The sequence below is a fragment of the Ostrinia furnacalis genome, unplaced genomic scaffold (assembly GCF_004193835.3).
Source record: "Ostrinia furnacalis isolate ACB-3 unplaced genomic scaffold, ASM419383v2 OfSCF0710, whole genome shotgun sequence".
Classification (NCBI taxonomy): Eukaryota; Metazoa; Arthropoda; class Insecta; order Lepidoptera; family Crambidae; genus Ostrinia; species Ostrinia furnacalis.
The window spans coordinates 1,937,553-1,956,260 of NW_021130949.1; the positions used below are offsets into that span (position 1 = coordinate 1,937,553).

The 18,708-nt window shown below is 37.0% G+C and overlaps 1 protein-coding gene across 4 annotated transcripts in view; it reads left to right on the plus strand.

The window, feature by feature from the left end:
* LOC114349761 (band 4.1-like protein 4) overlaps nt 1-7,864 on the plus strand; it is a 50,107-nt gene extending 42,243 nt beyond the window's left edge. For 2 of the 4 annotated variants that reach the window (XM_028300251.1, XM_028300250.1), the window contains exons 13-21: nt 2,289-2,438; nt 2,666-2,744; nt 2,816-2,901; nt 2,980-3,162; nt 3,244-3,387; nt 3,476-3,712; nt 3,947-4,280; nt 5,397-5,611; nt 5,968-7,864. In XM_028300251.1, the coding sequence (XP_028156052.1) occupies nt 2,289-2,438; nt 2,666-2,744; nt 2,816-2,901; nt 2,980-3,162; nt 3,244-3,387; nt 3,476-3,712; nt 3,947-4,280; nt 5,397-5,611; nt 5,968-5,983 (1,444 nt within the window). In that variant the 3' untranslated portion in view covers nt 5,984-7,864. The remainder of the gene's footprint in view (nt 1-2,288; nt 2,439-2,665; nt 2,745-2,815; nt 2,902-2,979; nt 3,163-3,243; nt 3,388-3,475; nt 3,713-3,946; nt 4,281-5,396; nt 5,612-5,967) is intronic. The other 2 variants (XM_028300252.1, XM_028300253.1) reach the window with 2 other exon arrangements.
* The last annotated feature ends 10,844 nt before the right edge of the window (nt 7,865-18,708 follow it).

Genomic DNA, 18,708 nt, shown 5'->3' on the forward strand with positions numbered 1-18,708 from the left:
TTAATTTCGATCGATTACAAGGCTTTAACTCAAGTCGTAGTCTTGATTTGAAATTTATTTTCAGGGAAATGTGGCTTATTATGTATTAACTTGTCTCAGAAGTAATTAATTCCACCAATAAAAGTTGGTACATTTCACTAACTTACTTTTTACATATTTGTCGCATAAAATATTATATGCCTAGGCCGGGAATGCACTTTACCATAATGTACTCGAAGGTACATAATGTTTGGGCTTCAAAGCCCCTTACACGGGGATATTTGAATAGATAGGCAAATTGAAAACGTCAAGGAAAATATTTGGCGGGTCTTAATATGAGCGCTTGGTTGGCTTCTGGTTGCAATAAAGCGCCGATATGAAATTTACTATTCTCGTTATATCTTTTCCATGTCGAAAAAGTTTCTGGGATAAGTTTAGATGCTTATTGGAACTCGTAAAATTATCTTTACACATACATATGTAGATATCGACTTTGCACGAGTAATTTTATTATTTATGAATGAACAGAAACAGACGGGTGGTAGAATCAGTAACTACCTACTCAATGAAAGAAAAGTATAAAACATCTGATTTAGCGAGATAAGGACGCCTATACAATACACTGAGACTTGAAACACGCGATATCAATGTCACAATTTACAAATCTCCGTAGCACAAAGTGGGTGTCAGTTTACTCAATGATATAATTACCTTGATGTAAATCATGTTCTGTTAAATTATTGGTAACTTGGTGGATATAATCCGACCCCAAGATCACATACTAAATGTTTCAATTAACTTTCCACAAATTTTCAAAATTACTTGGCGTACGTTCAGACATCTTTCAGCTTTGGCAAACTTTAAAAGTTAAACAGCTTCTGGTCCAGTAGTAATTTATTTTCGAAAAATGCAGAATTAGCGTCGAAGTGTCTGGTCGCGAACTCCGTTCGTCTTCGAAAGTTTTAATCACTTCCAACAAATCGTGTTCTCGACCCTATAAAGATACTGTTGAATTTTGTTCAACACGAAAAATATCCCGAAGTTGACTTAAGTATCTCGTTATAAGTACGAAATTATCTATGCTTAAGTTACCTTGTGTCCTTGCTCCAGTTTTAAGCTGAGTAAAAGCTTTAGTGTTTGTGTATTTATGGTCTATCGTTTTATCTGGAACATAATTCTTTTGACTAAATTAAATAAATAAATATCCTTGGACATTTTACACTACGCTTCTAGTCCCAAACTAAGCAAAGCTTGTACTATGGGTCCTAGTTTTTTTTTTTTTGTAAATAGGTACATACATATTATACATTGTAACACCCAGACCCGACACAGAAATTAAAATTCATCATTTCAATTTCTGCGCGGCCGGGAATCGAACCCGGGACCTCTCGGCATAGTAGTCCGTTCCGAAACCACTACACCAAACGGCCGACTTTTATATTTACAAATTATATTTAATATACAAAAAATTCAAAATGCAAAAGAGTGTGCGATAAGCTTATCTGTTAGTTTCGAACGAGTAGGTTATATGAAATGAGTATGAGTAGGAATACTCATAACTTCTTTTATTATAAGAAAGTAAATTCTTGTCTTATACATAGGTACATTCACCACAGTGTATTTCGATGAACATTGTAGGTTACCTACAAATTGTAAAGACATTAATTGCAAACAGATGCAGATTTTGAACAATGTTTAAGCAACAAACTGGACTTGAACTGTGCAAGCGAAGTGCTCTCTAAGCAGGTGAAGCTTAACGGGGACTTGGAAAGTTCTTAGTGCACTTTATTAGCACGACAGAACTTCGCACAATAAGCCTTTGTGCTCCCCGAATGAGACTTCAATAATGTCAGCTCCAAGCAAATGAACAACTTGCAATTACTCATTTTGTCTTGTTGGAAACGCCATTTCAATTAAGGGGAATTTAATCATGGTAAACAAAGGATATCAAAAGAACTTAAAGCGACACAGGCTGTTTACTTTGAAATTACGGGATATCGTTCGTAGAAACAGGAATTATTTTATTTTAAATTTGTTTGTCGATGAATTTTGTTGACTACTTATTTTATTGAGGACTTAATAAAAAGTATTTTTTTTACCTTTGTAAGAATAAAATCCGTGTGGCTGGTAATAACTATACCTACTTTTTTGAGACCATCTAAGAGTTTTTGGTCATTTGTGCTATAGTAGCAAATACTATTATTTTCTAAAGAGTACCCTTTAATAAACAGAAGTTTAATATCACTGAACTCTAGGTCCTTGCTCCAATTGTTCACAATCCCTCTTTATTGACACCCCAACACCAACAGGCACAAGCATCGTTCTCGACGGCAGCAGTCGGATGCTGAAAGCGAGCTGTCTCGAGGCTCCGGCCGCTCCGGGCGGCGGCATCGCCGGCACCGCTCGCGACACAAGCACGAGTCCGGATCAGAGAGGGACGACTCGCAGCCTGATGCCAAGTTAGTCCAAGTTTATATTTATCATCATCAGCTAAAGTGTTTTATTGCCTATCTACCAAGCCTGATCCTAGGCTGATTTTCTCGTATTGCTGGCAAATGAAAACATGTTCGCATTTTACAGCTAGCTCCGCGTGTTCGTAGTCGATTTGTGTTTATTTTTATGTGTTTACGCGAAGGGTGTCTGTGATTTCGTTAAAAATAGATTATTATTATTTATATTGTTTCAGAGAATACGAGCTAATTGAATCGGAATCCCAATGGAAAGAAGTATTACGGCAGACAAATAATACGGGAAGCGGCATTCAAGTATGAATCATTCATTTATTTAATTGTTAAGTTTATTGAGTACTTTTTCCTTAACTTATACTTTTATCTAGGTTGCCAACGTACGCCGTTCACAAATGGAGCCAGAGACTGGTACTCATAGGTCGTCTCACAGGCACCGAAGGCATAGAAAACATCGGTAAATAACCCTTAACGACGTTTTCCATGACTATTATTTTTACAGGTCGTTATGCTAATTCAAAACGTGCTTTATCAGGTCCCGATCAGGCTCTCCAAATGATAAAAAATGGCTGCCGACTGAACTGAAGCAACATTTGGAGTTCTCTTTAGTGGACACAACGGGTATGACTGAGGAGCAGCTGAAGGAAATACCCTACACAGTTGTCCAGACTAGTCATGCGCGGCAAACTAAACTCAGGACTTCCTCTAAACATAGGCAGTAAGTCAATAAAGAATCTATTGTCAATATGATATTAATTTAAGTCTTCAAGCAACTAATAAATAATGTTTCGTTACGTAGGACGGAACATGGATCATTAGCTAGGCGAGAAAAGAGTTCATCGTCTCACGGAAAAGTTATCCATGACAACCATCATCAGGGATCTCTAAGGTCGAGCTCAAGTACTCTGAGCACGCACCGAACAGGCACTGAGAAGCATGGAAGGTGAACACATTTATCTTAACACCCATTTATTTCAAAGAAAGTTAATAGTGCTTTAAAGGCGAGTTTATAACTATCAAAATATTTTCAGGCGAATCTATCCAAGTTACGATGACACTTTAGGTCGCAACGGGGATGATTTCCTTACCAACAACGGGTACAAGGGAAATGTGACCCCAGTTTCGAACAACAACAACCCCTACAGTCCGGTCACAAATAGCAACAGCAACAGTTCCAGTGGAGAGCTGATTGGCAGCGCAAGAGTTTCGCATGAGCATACAGACTCAGGATTGGGAGCTGATCAGGACTACGCGTATTCTTCTGAAAGGTATTTTGTAACTTTTATTTGATGATTTTGATTATTTTCGGATGTGTTCGTTTCTTGGATAGAGTAAGTTCAAAAGAAGTGGGCAAGTTTACGAGTCAGTCCAGGATTTGAAAAAGCTTTTAGAAATATCGTTTTATGAACTATAGCTTCTCTTATTATAATATAATTATCTACGATAACTTCTCCTAGTCTTAGATTCTCAATTATGTCCTTAAGGAAGAATACATCCACCAGGTCAAGCGACAGCGCCAAGTGCGGCGCGGGCAGCTCCAGCGTGACAGCGCCTGTGAGTAGGCAGTGGTGCGGAGCGACGGGCACGGGAGGGGGCGGCGCGTGGGGCGGCGGGGGCAACGGCTGGGGCGGCGGGGGCAACGGCTGGGGCGGCGGGGGCAACGGCTGGGGCGGCGCGGCTGTCTCGCGGCGCCCACCAGCCGCCCCAGGCCGCGCCCGCGCAGTCTCTGGCTCGCAGCGCTCGCTTCTCTCCGTGGCGAGCGACAGCGCAGCCTCGCGGCGGCCGCGCGACCGCCCCACTCGCGCCGCCCCACCTGACGGGGGCTTTTCTCTCTTCGTGAGTGGGCGCTTCGCTTATTAACATACTTCTGCAGCCCGACGGCCTCCAGATCATAGCTTGGTCATGGACTTGAACTGAAAAAAATGTGGTCAATTTACACGGAAATTTTCCGAAAGTATATACTTACAACAAAGATAACTAAAGAATAAATTTATACGTAACATGTGTGTCCATGGCCAAGTAAAACAACTCATGATTCCAATATTTCAAAAAGAAAATAATGTTGTTGTTTTATTATTTAAATTCCCATTTCCATCCCTTTCAATAATAATTACGTTCGTTAAAACAAATTTGAAAATAATAAAATTTTCTCTCATTTATTTCTTTAAAAAGCTAAAATTTTAAGTTCATATTTAAAAGTAATGCGACTATTAATGATTCACATTCTTTCCAATAAATACATAAGTTATGAAATTCTGAAAGCATTCCTTTGCTATGTAAAGAGAATTTAAATGAAAACGCACTTTACGTACCTCCTCCAATATTTTATTTGTTTACCTGAATCCCGAATGGGGCTCGTTGCAAAAAGTGAAAAATGTTTTCGGAATTAAATAGGCTTACGGGGGCCGTTGGGAATAATCCGCAGCTCCTGTTTCTGGCGCTGATAAAGCTAACCGTGTACAGGCTGCTGACAACGTTCAACATTTACCATTTCCACGGGATTAAACGTCCTTTGAGCGAGAACTCAAAGGGATAAACTGTTGTAAATGATTTTCCACGGCTATCCACAAATTAGCCATATTTGAGTAGGCTAGTCTAATTCACTGACGATTATTTAGAATATAGAAAACATATCTCTAAATATTTATTGTTTCTGCCTATGCTTAAGGGGCTTCTTTGAAAAGACAATCAAAGTGCTACAGTGGTTTTAAATAAAATTGCAGCCAATCATTTTGCTGATTACTTATTTATGGCTAAACAAATTGGCATATTCAAAAAACAATACCACTTTAGTACATAAATCTGCGGCTAAATCATATCTTCAAACGTGTCTGTTTCTACATATTTCCGAGCTTGATTACATAATTTATTATTTTATACTATACTTATGTGTGTAGCAATTTATGGTGTGCACCGGTAGTTTGACTGGCGTTTGATTATTGGGATACGCAGAGACATGCTAGCAACAACAACATTATGGTGGGCGAAAGCGGGTCGCTGGCGCGGCGGTACGCGCGGCCGGCGCGTGACTCGCGGGAGGCGCGCGACCACAACGCGAATCTCGCGCGCACGCACTCGCGCCTCGCCCACGCGCATCACGCGCAAACGCACGCGCGCCACGACAACACCCTCGACATTATCCTAAAACCTCTCATAGAAAGCACGCAGTAAGTAAGGCCCCGCACTGGACCCACCGTCTGTGTCGCAACCACTAGCTGAATGCGTAGCTGCACGCACCCTTGGTTTGTTGTTATGTATCCCTCGTCGAGGATTGTTTATTGTTTGTGTTTTGCATGCGGTTTAGTTAGAGGTTTAAGATCTGTAGACTAACACTAATACACTAACTATTTGTTCTAATGTTTTGTGTTGTTTCTTTTCTAATTGTGTTTGTTTTGTGTCGCACAATGTGTTGTGTTAAAATTTTAACTTTGTGTTTTAATTTGCATACAAGTTTGAATTGTTATTTGTTGAGATTTGTTATTGTAGAGGTCGTCATATTTACAGTAGTTTTGCTCGAATTCAGGCTCCAGAGCAATTGAACCCGTCCGGCGAGGCAACACCTGGCGAAGGGTCCTTCGGCGCGGGCAGCAAGCCGGCCGGCGCGGAGATGAGCACCGAGCTATGAAACGACATCTAACTTCATTTGTTTTGTTCATCTCAACCGTCACTCATCGTACCTATGTTTATGCAGACATAACTCCAATATTGTGTAAATACTCAGCAAACATTGTAATATCGTAAGTTGTTTTGTAAGCTCCTATTGCAAAATATAATATTTCACCTGATAATAATCGCTCACCTGGAACGAATCACCGGGAGACTTACGGGAAATAATCTTATAAGAAAACGTAAGCAGAACGGGTATATTATAAAGGTTCTGATGGTGTATCTTTTGTAGAGGCGGGGAAAATATTATAGGGGAGATTTATGAGGAAACGGGAGATTGCGGTAATCTTTGGTCTCTCCAGGAGGCGCGTTTAGTCTGTAAGCCGCGTGTTTGTAAATATTTATTTTTGTACATAGATACTTTGCTCCGTTTGATGACATAATCTTTTCATGTAAAATCTCAATTATTTGATCTATTTAATCAAAATGTTGCTAATTATATTTTGGGACGCACGATACGGCCGTGACTCGATTCATTAATAAATTAATATAACTTCAATTGTTTCTTGTTACAATGTGTTAAGAAAAGCTTTACTTCAAATATACGTCTCTTGTTGCGTCACTCTTAAAATAAGAAACAAAACAACATTCGTCGTAATAAAACGTAAGGTAAATAGCATCCGGGACATCGTCAACGCGACAGCATGATTTCCTCGCCTCGCACGACCTCCTGCGTCCCGAATTAATCGGATCACCTATAATTTCCTCCCGGAACATTATAGACCAGGTGCCTGGGAAATTAAAGTGTTTCTACATCGAATTAGGAAAATTCACATGTAAATATTAAAATTTTTATGCATTGACAACATAGAAATAAAAAAATAAATAGCCAATGAAGTCATTTCTGAATATGGTTTTCTTAAATTGAATTCAGTTCGACGGTTAATATCAGAGTTCCGGATTTTGTAAGCTTTTCCTGTTTGAGTGGGTACCTACCGTTTTTGGGAAATTTTCATGATTTGAGTATAGCAACACTTTAATTTCCCGATTTCGTAATACAAACGGTATTGCAAATTCGTATTCTAGGATAAGCGCGTTGTTTTATTTATTTATATCAAGGTCAACAACGGGTATTAATGTATCATCCTCAATTTATATAAATTACCTACTGATGTACAGTTGTTATGTAGCTTAGTGTACAGCTAGGATTTTTCTGAGATTTCTCAATTTTTGCAAGCTCTATGTAGAGTTGTCTCTTATTCAATCGATTTAATTAATCACAAATGACTCTTTTATACGTATATGATTATGTAATAAACGTATTTTAATGTATTATTGTAATAATAATTAATTAATTCATATGCAATTATTGTAATTTACTTGGATCATTTTTGTTTTATCTATTGTATGTACAGTTTGCGACGAAATGTTTATAATGTATCGGTTATGATAATATGTGGCATAATGTCTATGTAATATTTAAAGTTAGATACATCTGTAGTATTTGGAACATAAACAATGCTCAATGAGTATTGAGCGAAACCAAAGTTGTTCCTTATTTTGATATAAACTGATACGGTATTAATAATTTTCGTAATTTCATATCAGAGAACGCCGTTTTATAACAGTTTTAATTCCTATGTATAAGGGATAATAAGGGAAATTTCAGAATAATTCTATATATAATTGTCCTGAAATTTTTACCATTGTAAAATTTTGGCAGTTCGTATGCTACTTTAAAGTCACAAGTAACTAAACGTAGTTGGTCAATTGTACCGTGGTAAGACTGAGGATATGACGTGTGTAATAATTCCTGAAATTACCATAAAATTTGTATCCAATTACAGTTTCGTATGTATTTTTCCAAAATTGTTCCCATTGTTCGCATTATACTATACAATTTCGAATAAAGTCTATTATTTCTAGTGTTTAGTCCCCGAAGCAGTCTTTGGTCTAGTTTTAAAAGACAATCTTGCCAGCTCTTTTCACCGTCTGCAATGTGCTTTGATTTGAACGTTAAAAATAAGTTCCTTCTTTCAGGGAATGCACAAACGTAAAATGACTATCTTTAGGTACTCGTCTCTAGAGCATACTTTGAAATTCTTACTAGCGCCAGATGTCGTCGTTTATTGAATTTTTCGAAACCAAATCCTGATTATCGGGGGATCTATTGTATGTATTATCTGACAAAGAGGTTGTCTTCAGTATTAATTAAGCCGTTCTGGCTCAGATATCTGGACCGACCGCCATTACCGCTAATGAGGATGGTGGGCTGAGCACGCCGACATCTTTGCCTTTAAATATCATCGGTGCGTGTAACTAACAGCTTTATAGCTCTGCTCTTTTGACGAGAGGATTTAGAGGGTACAGTGTAAATTACTTTTCAACTAACGTTTGAGAACTCCGTTGTTTTTATTGAGTCCCAAACTTCAAGTATTAATTTTACATTTCAAGAGAGCTGATCCAAATAATAATCTCATGAGTAGTTTCATAATAGGAGCTAGGTAGGTAATGCGTCGTTAATTTCTAACATGATAGAAGCTAAGCAAGCTGTACGGCAGTATGTGGCTATACAAGCACTAAAGCAAATTAATCAACGTCCAGGCGCCTAATTTACCCGCTTAATTGAGTATACGCCGGTGCACGGCAAAGACAAAACAAGGTGCACGCCGGCCATCACAGCTCGGATGTCCACCATCCGATGGGGTGAAAACTCATTACCAGTGTTTGATGAAAGGGTGCCCGGGGCGTGTATGATTACTGATTAATTGAAAGGCTAAAATCAGAGGGCGAGGAGACAAAGCTACCTTGTAAATTGAAAGTGAAATTGTGCGACAGCACCTGATCGGTGCGTTGCCTGGAGCCACTGCCGGTTCAATAAGGAAGTTTATTCAATAGACACAAATTTTCCAAAGGTATATTAGTACCTTAATATACCTTTGGAAAATTTGTGTGTATGGGTACAGATGAATAATCCTTTAAAAAGCAGAGAAAAAAGAGAGCCTTATATATGCTGAGAAGTTATTATGCTGAGTAATTTATAGTAGAAATCTCTACTTTACTATAGTCTTCCTCGACAATGAAATGATGAACCATATACCTACATACCTATAGATTCACGCATTGGTGTACCTAAACGTGAAAATTCACAATGGCTTTACCAGTAAATCGCAAAATCGCAAGCTACGTTAGTATAAATCTAATAGTATCCAGCTGTAATCACGCTGAGTGCTTGTCGCCATATATTTAGTTCAGAGCAGGGGTTTATCCGTATTCAAAACGTTACAGTATCTCGAAATGAGCCCACAGACTAAATTTGTAGCATTATCATTACGGAAGATATAATAAATTATCAGGAGTTTTTCTTAATTACAAGACATTTAGCTGTAAAACACAATCCTAGTTACAAGAATTTTATCAAAATATTATGAGCTAATTAACAAACAAGGCTATTAAAGCTTGTTTGAATCTAGGTTGATAATAAATTCTAAGTACTAACTACCTACTCTCTGCCCTTTAATTAGGAGGGAAGCAAAAATGTATTTAATTAACTTAATAAATAGAGCGTAAAAATAATACGAACCAATTAACTTCATTAGTCCTGATTTTCGATTTATACTCTGATGCGTCACGTGAACGAAAAGACATATCGGGTAATGTGGCTTTTGTCGCCCTCGCATCCGAATATATCACGCCGCTTATTGAGCAATTAGCCTTTGATCCAACGTCGCCGAATCATATTGCCTGTTTCCACTGTTAAAGGCAATTTAGTCAGACATATTGCCTCGAAATGGAATTTACTTGGCGTCAATTTTCGATTCGCCTCATCAGACTTAATGTTTTAATTAAATAAATACAACACAATCAATTATAGTAAGGCTTATTAACAAGAAGCTCGTCTGCAAAACTTAGAGACACTTGGTAGAGCTGTGACTAAACTCATTCAGTCTTGATTAAATTGAAGTAGCAACTATTTGCATTAGATTCTTTTTATGTTTTTAATTAGCAAATGGGAGATTCAAGTTTATCTGCACTTTTAAACAAAATTACTTACGCATATTACATTTAAAGTTTCCTGTGTGCTTACCATGAGTTTACGTTAGGTGTGCTCGCTAGCGACTGCGTAAAAAAATGACATTAATTAGTATGACATATTGTGCAGCGCCCCTAGCGGCTACTTTCGAGAAACAAAATCTTCATAGAGATTTTTGACGTAATCGCTAGCGAGCACACCTATAACGTAAACTCATGGTAGGTACACTGAAGTGGAATTTATTTATAGTAAGTACTGCTCTCAGTTATTTTCAAGTACCTACCAACATAAAGTTTCCCCTATGAAACATCAAATAAATACAGGTACTGGGACGGATACTGTATAAAGTATCGCAAAGCAAAGCTGAGAGGCAAAAGAATTTAAAGTAATGTAAGCACGAAAAGTTTGCTTTCGAGTTGAGGCAACTCACGCCAGAAGCGCATTTGAACTCAACTGCCTGGAAAAATTCATTCGAAGCCGCGGCGACGAGGGCACCCTCTGCGAGCAAACTGCGTGCTCCCACCTTCTCTTTTCAGGATCATTTTCGCTCTTCATAAACGAAATAAACAGACCTTAAAATATCATACTGGGATTCCTTTGTGCGAACACAACTCCGAAGTAAGCCTTTCCGTACCTAAGAACTCGTCAATTTGCATTTTAATACTCATTGCCGCACCCCGGACGGGAGAAACTGCTGGAATAATGTAAAGATGAAGAAGTAACAACATATTTTTTTTTTTTTTAAAGATTATTACCAATTTGTATTGCCCAAATTACTAATAGTCCCATTAGCCCCTCGTGTTAAGCTAAATAAGCTTGTGTTACGAGTGGGCTCACCACAATAGTCGAGCGGTGGGATTCGAACCCGCGTTCCTCGTATCTCGAGTCGGCCACTCCGACCCCTTCACCGTTCGGCTATCGTAATTATTGTGTATTGGTAAGTACACATAAGATATTTTATAGTGAATTGGAATTTAAAGATAATAGCCAAAATTATAAGCAAACAGAAGTTTAAATTGTTGCCATAATGTTTATCAACGTTTTTTCTACTTTCCCGCTCACAGATAAGTAGGCAAGAGTGCATGTGCTTGTGCACTGATAAGTTAGTAAATAGTCCTTCAACCAACTTATCTTTGTGCACATATGTAGGTGTGCTGGTAGAACATATTATGCATGTATGGTGCAGTTAAGCTCCGGCGCCAATTAGCACGATGACAATGACATTCAAAACGTGTGCAAATAAGCGGCCGTGCGTCGGAATAAAATAGTCGGCGAGGGCTCTACATGGAATACAAGCATAATTCGCTTAATAGGGGAGAACTCCATGAGTTTTCATTGAATATTTTCATAACTATTTTAGACTATCTTTGCGATAATACTGTACAAAATAAAATTAAAAGTTAAAAATAAGGAAAATTAATTTACTATTTGTAGCATCGAAGTTCAACAGAAAATAGCATGGCTGCAGCCAGTAAATAACATTAACTTTGGACGCTGAAAATAACGTTCTTAAGATGTCAATTAAATTCCTTTCATCTCTAGTAGGAGACAATTCATCCGGAGATCGTAAAATATTATAGCGCCGAGGCACATTCGGCAGGTCGTTGTCGTGAAAGACACATAAATTTTATTGGAACAATTTCGTACAGTCAGACACAATGCCAATGGGAGTAATAATTCAGATAATACCGTTGGAAGTGACATTTGAAATTGAAAAAAACTAATAAATTACCAGAAATATTTATAAAATCCGAAATGTGGGTCTGAATTCGGACGGATTAATATGAGCAAGTTCAGTTCCAAATAAAGAAAAAAGTAGGAAAAAGGAAAATTAATATCCATATTATAGGCACCTACACTTAATACTACGGTCAAAGTATTGTAGGTAAAAACATCAACGTTACTACATCCTACAAATAGTTCATGAAATTATATCGGTCTGTAAAGCTTGTGAACATAAAGTGCGGTCAAACGCACAAGAACAAACTTCTCCAATCGCGGCGGCAACAATGGCCGTTCAACATGTCCACCGGAACGAACCGATTTACGACTCACCTCCGTAATATGTGCGATGTAGGTTCACATAATAGCGCAGTTACACTATGCGCAAAATTGCTCCAATCAGATAGTGTAAACACGCAGTTCAGTTCGTTTCGCCGTGCGATTCCCATACTTCCATGCACGGATTTGCGCTACTGTTCGACCGATTTCGCGCATAGTGTAACTACGCCATAACATAATCTACAGAATTCATGCAGCATTATTCGTTCATTGTGCATTAATTGAGGCGTTTTTGTGATCAGACTTTCCTGTGTGGTCCTGTAGGTATTGCATCAAGGAAATGAGTTTCATGACCTTTTTATACATCCCTTATCCAATTTAGACATGTCACTCACAATATAAAATTCTCACTCCTAAAGGAGTTTTGCTCTTTTAAACGTAAAATTGTAAGATAATGGTATTTTTACATTTTTGTTATTTATGTATTAGTTCGTTCGTTCGTTTCAGCCGAAAGACGTCCACTGCTGGACAAAGGCCTCCCCCAAGGATTTCCACAAAGACCGGTCCTGCGCCGCTGTATTAGTATCAGCCTGTATCAGACTTGTAGGTACCAGCTTCTGTCTTGAAATAGAGGGTGATAGAGTCTTCAAACCGTACCTTATATACGAATGTGTATACTAAACTATGTACTAATATTGAGTTCTGTCTATTTTCGTCGGGCGTTTTGTTAAGTATCATCATTATAACTACATATTTAAATTGAGATCCACATATTTTCCTAATCTGGAAACAATGTGGGAAGTTTAAGTTCCTTATTTTTTTTTGAGGAAAATTTCTGATTACCTTTAAGTTATTACCTATTACATTTACCAAAATCAAATGTTTATTCCAAAACATAAAACAAAAATCAATAGCACGCCACAGGAGTGCTAAAATTTTAATCCAATTAACGCGAGCGCTCTCTCCCCTTGCTAAATATTTTACCGTCAAAACGAATTTAACAATAAATTAATCCCCTCCTTAAGTTTATCAGTGTACATTGTTTTCATCATGGAATGTCTTAAGATTTTTACGAAATCTAAATGGCGCCATTAAAATTAAAAAATAACCGAAAAAGATGGAAACTGATTTTGAGTTATTTTTAAACCATTTAATATTTGATGTTATATTATTATTCGTTGCCGTCGACAGGAATTTCAAGTAGATGTACTTTATGATTTGTATTTTAGAAAATGTACAAAGAGGATATACGCCCGTATTCACAAACATTACTATGAGGTCTCACAGTGCGCGTGGACGCACAGGGTGACACAAGAACCAATCAAAGCGCTCCATTCATCGTTGTGCGTTAAATTTGCTGCTTCACTTAAGCAAGTATCGTTTGTGAATACGGGCGTAAATTAAAATAGCAAAAGTACCTATGTATAAATAGGATTCACGGCATTTTTGAAAGTAAATTACCTACATCTTATAGAATAAATACGTACTAACATCATACTACATCTTAGTAGGTAACGTTACTTTAAAGAACTAGAACCCGACTCTTATATAATGTTGTTGCGTTTGACTAATTAATTGCGAGGAAAGTTATAAGAGAAACTTGTCAGACAGATAGGCACCCAAAGTCGAAGTCGCGACTCGTAGACAGAATGTGCTGAAAATTACCTTGTTTGTATGTAACCGCTTTATGCTCAGACGGCAAGAACTTTTGCGTCTCATATAGATATCTGTTGATTGTAAGTACCTATTTTTCTTTATTAGTAAAAGACAGACTCTTGTCTTGTCCTATTCGACATTGTCTAAGCCGTGCCCCGACAAGGATCAATGGCATAATCCCTTCAAACAAAATTCATTCAAACAAAAGAAAAATGTTCTAGTTACGTACCTAAAATGATAAAATATAAGATTGGGTACAAAGTCGTTACTTAATGGCAAAATATTTTTTTACTGCTTTATTTCATTATCAATGTCGTAATTTTCCGTATTTTTCTAATTTTCTTTTTCCTTGTGTGTATGGGTAGGTAATATTTTTATAATGAAATTCTATGATTGTTCATAACGTATTACTATTACGAAGTCTATTATTATCTCTTATCGTGAATACTTCTGAAAATATCTCAAAAGAAAATCTGAAATATTTTCATTTTCACAATACGTCGCGTATAAACAGTGTTGGTAAAAATGTCGGCACAGTCGTGCCGTTTCATATTTTGTATTACACTACGGCTAAAATCTAGAGCAAACAGCACTATGTGAAACACACATCTTGTGAAACAATGTAATGCGCGCCCTGGCGCTACTTTGTCTCCTCATACCAGCCGATGACATTGCTCTGCTCGTAAATAAAACACGTGACCTCATGACGTCAAGCCTCTACATTTCCACTAGATATAAACCTAAGATAAACTGCCCTACTGAGATTTAACACACCCCACACACTATACAGACTTTTTGTCGGCTGATAGTTCGGTTAGGCTATTAAATAGTATGAGCGTAATGGAAGTGCGAGCGGATGGTATGCGCGTACATTACACAGATTTGCTATTGACTTCCTCAAACAAATTGGAAACCGACCCAACTATCGACCGACTAAAATTATGCAGTCTACTGCGTATCTAAAAGCCTACAAACATCAGAATGTACTACAACAGACGCACACTTTTGCAGACTTGTTAAAATGTCTCTTCTGAATTTATCATAACCTAGCGAATTCTTAATGTTTTATTCATACCATGGCCACGGATTTAAACCACTACAATTACACCAAAACACACTTGAGTGAGTCTGCTAAACTTCTTTCTTTTGTTTTCATTGCATTATTCAAACTTAATTAACATTAAACGTCTTCTGAACGCGCCACCGCAAACACCAACAATTTGCCTTCTAATAAAAAATACGGACCGTATTATGAAACGACACCCAGATATGAATTTGTACTCAGAATAGATTAAAGTTTGTGGATTATCTAATTATTGAAATTCGACTATTATATTACGCATATAATACCTAAGTCAATATAGGTACTTGAGTTAGATAGAGTTTCATTGGAGCATTACTAGCTTTGTTGCATTAGATCGATCGGTATACTTACCCTCAATCAGGATTAATGTGAGTAGGCATGTATGTACTTAGACAGTGCGTCCCTAGCGCAATACATTAAGTATAAATGCGTTCACCTCAGTAACATGCTCAGTTTATCAAAGGCTGCGGGTGATTAAGGGCTTCAGTGGAAATGACGTTTGATTTAGCTTTGTGGCGACATTCTATACGCAGGGCTATGTAAGCCAACACTGCCCTCTCATGTTGCAATCATGAGTGGTTATTATGTATGTGCAAATGGTTTCACACTGAATATAGGTGTTTTATTATTAGATCGCAGATTTATGATGACTTATTGTAGTGGTGATCGCAAAAAATGAGGTAACTTACATGTAGAGTTACTCCAACTTGTTGGAAAATACTTTCATAATAGCGTTACAAGTTCATCACAAACTGAAACCGAATCTAAGCCAAGAAACATATGGGCGCCTTGTTTTGTACACAACCCCTAAAAGCTAGTTAACTAAATAATAACGGGAATAATTTGACTAACGTAATGAAATAGGTCTGTGACAGGGTCGACCTTGTCACTTCCGGAGCGAATCTCAACCTGTACCTCGATTTTCCTTAACAATATTACCGGGCAACGGGAGTATCCTGTAACTTTATTACGATTTCCTTGTTTCGCGTATAACGAGCGGGTCCCGATCCCCTTAATAGGTATCTGTTTTGTTATTAATGCCCTTATACGGATCTGCAATTATATCGTTGCGTATAATAAATGACGCTGTTTGCTTTTATGGGAATGTAATTGATATATTCGTGCTAGGGGAGGTTGTGATCGTTTAAATAAGTAATTTGAAGAGGTTAATACAATTACGGATATAATTGTATTATTTAATTTTCTCTCACTGTTTTTGATTGTAAATGGAACAGGTAGGTAAGTAAGTGTGCCTTAATATGCAACAGACCTAATTAGAAATTATAGAGAACCTATCACAGATTTTTAATAAATTAGGAAACCTTGTAATATAAATTGCAATATAATATAACTTGCAATATAAATTGCAGATTTAGAACTTGTTTGGTCTTGTAAAAGTAATAGCTACATAGATTATCCTTATAAGGTCAATAGCTATTGGTTATAGACTTATTTTGTTAATATATTTGCACATGTAAATTTTAATAGCAGACGGCAAACTAATATGCGGTCTTAGCATGCAGAGAAGAGATAGCTAAAGAACATATTTATATTCTCGGCAACCAACGGCAAACAAAATAACGCTGCGGTAAAATTTCATTACTACGGCCCTAAGAACTTTTCCTATTAGCACGAATATCCCTAAAAGTTCACGATGCATAGGTAGGTACTTTGCTAGTATTTTGTAAGAAATGTAATACGTACCTACATATTACAAGACTGGCAAGTTTTCCTAAAGTTTTAATTACTAAAATGCAAAAATTCAACTTCTAGATTTTGTCCATGGCTTCACTTGCGTGAAATCATTTTGTTAAAGATCGTTAATACATTATGGCCTTTATGTCAATTCTAATGTATAAACAGTAGCATCTACTGAAGTTTTATTAAAATTCGTGTAGTAGTTTTTCCTTGAAAGAGTAATAAACATAATTCATAACTTTCGCGTTTATAATATTAGTAGGATTATTTCAGGCCGTTTTGGTAATTATTTTGAGTACCTAATTAGGTATCCTTTGTATAGCTGGAAAGGTATTCAAATAGAGTCTTAATGCCCTGACATGCGTATAAACAGATACAATAGCAAATTAATCGTCTCTACACTGGCTGGTGCGTGTAGTGCTTCGCGCTGCGAACTATAAAGCCTGCCCGAAGCCCTTCTATTCCTTTTGTTACCTAAATAATTATGAATATATGAATTTATTTATTTAATCTGACACTTATATTAATTCTAGTATGTGAAATGAAATTTTAGGGTTAAATTAGATTAATTTTATTTTAATTGAATTGCAGATTGTGTGAATTTTAATGTCTAATTAATTTTCCTATACAATGTATTTTGTTTTTGGAATAAATAAATTGAAATTGAAATTGAAAATTGAAATTGAATAGGCTAAGCAGTAAGAGATGGAGTGTCTGTCACAATTAAAAAATTAATTGTAAAAGATGCCAAAACTTAATCACATTCTTAACTAAATGTTATCCGCAGGTCTACAACCTTGATGAGTAATGTAAGGACCCAACTTATTTATACTGGCTCTTTTAATTTTTTCGTTATATAACGCTTATGACTCACCGACCGGTGAGTGTCCCGTCACAGGCAATTTTCTCGGGACGTTTTTAGATAAACCGCCCGAGGATCAAAATGAAAGAGGTTTTCCTATGTGTCACTATTGACTCATTTAATTACCACATTACAAAAACCTTTCAACAATTACTCTGTTTACATAACAATGTAATAAAGCGTAGGTACTCGGTACTGTACTGTACTCTGCGATACAGGATATAGTCGACAGCGCATAATCCTGTACAATTTTGTTATAAAATAGCATCTATTACAACCGTATAAGATTGCAGTGTTTATTTTGATGTACCGTCGCTGTACAAGCGTCTCGCACGATCGCATGTCTGAAACGTCGTCGCTAACAAAGTCGTCTGCAATTTGTCGCGCGCTCCGCGCAGTGATTGAAATTCTTGCCGCTCCTTCAGCCGCGCTCTGACGTGACTGCGACTCGTGTGAGGTACCTACTTAGGTAGCTAATCATAATCATTTGAAGACGAGAATACAGATACCATCACCATACAGAACGTAAAGTAGAACAAAAACAAAAACAGTCCATAACAAATTCGATGCGTGTTGTCCTGAAAATGAGTGACCAATATTTAATTTTTTTCACTCCTTCCTCTTTGTGTCAAGATGTAGATACATTCAGCCCATTTTATTGAAGTTCTTTCCGCCTTCAGCCGCGCTCTGACGTGACTGCGACTCGTGTGAGGTACTTAGGTAGCTAATCATAATTAATCATTTGAAGACTGTAACGTAATAAACGTAGAGTAGAACAAAAAACAGTCCATCCGAAATCCAAGTCAGTACTGTCCTAAAAATGAGTGAAAATAAAATGAGTGACCAGTATTTTTTAATTCATTCCTTCCTCATTATTTTAAGAAGTAGAAACAATCACCCTATTTTTACATACATAATGATATGTATCTATATATATAAAAATGAAACCCGTTTTCCGTTGTCACGACATAACATGAAAACGGCTTGACCGATTTGGCTGATTTTTTTTGGTAGTTTTCTAATACTTTGTACAAGGTTTTTACGGAAAAAAATATAAAGAAAATCTCTACGCTAAGGCGGTACGAAGTTCGCCGGGTCAGCTAGTAAAAAATAAAAATTGTGAAAAAAAATTCAATTTTCCCGGAAAATCCACCGAATTTCACCTGAAAAGTAAAATCTGTATTGACAGATACACCAACTGAGCGATTAACAAAATAATTGCAATTTGAAATTTCATTATAACGTTTTCACAGATTAAACTATTGATTTCATAAAATTGTCAAAGTAGAGCCTAGTCAGTTGTTGATCGCGAAGCTCCAACAGA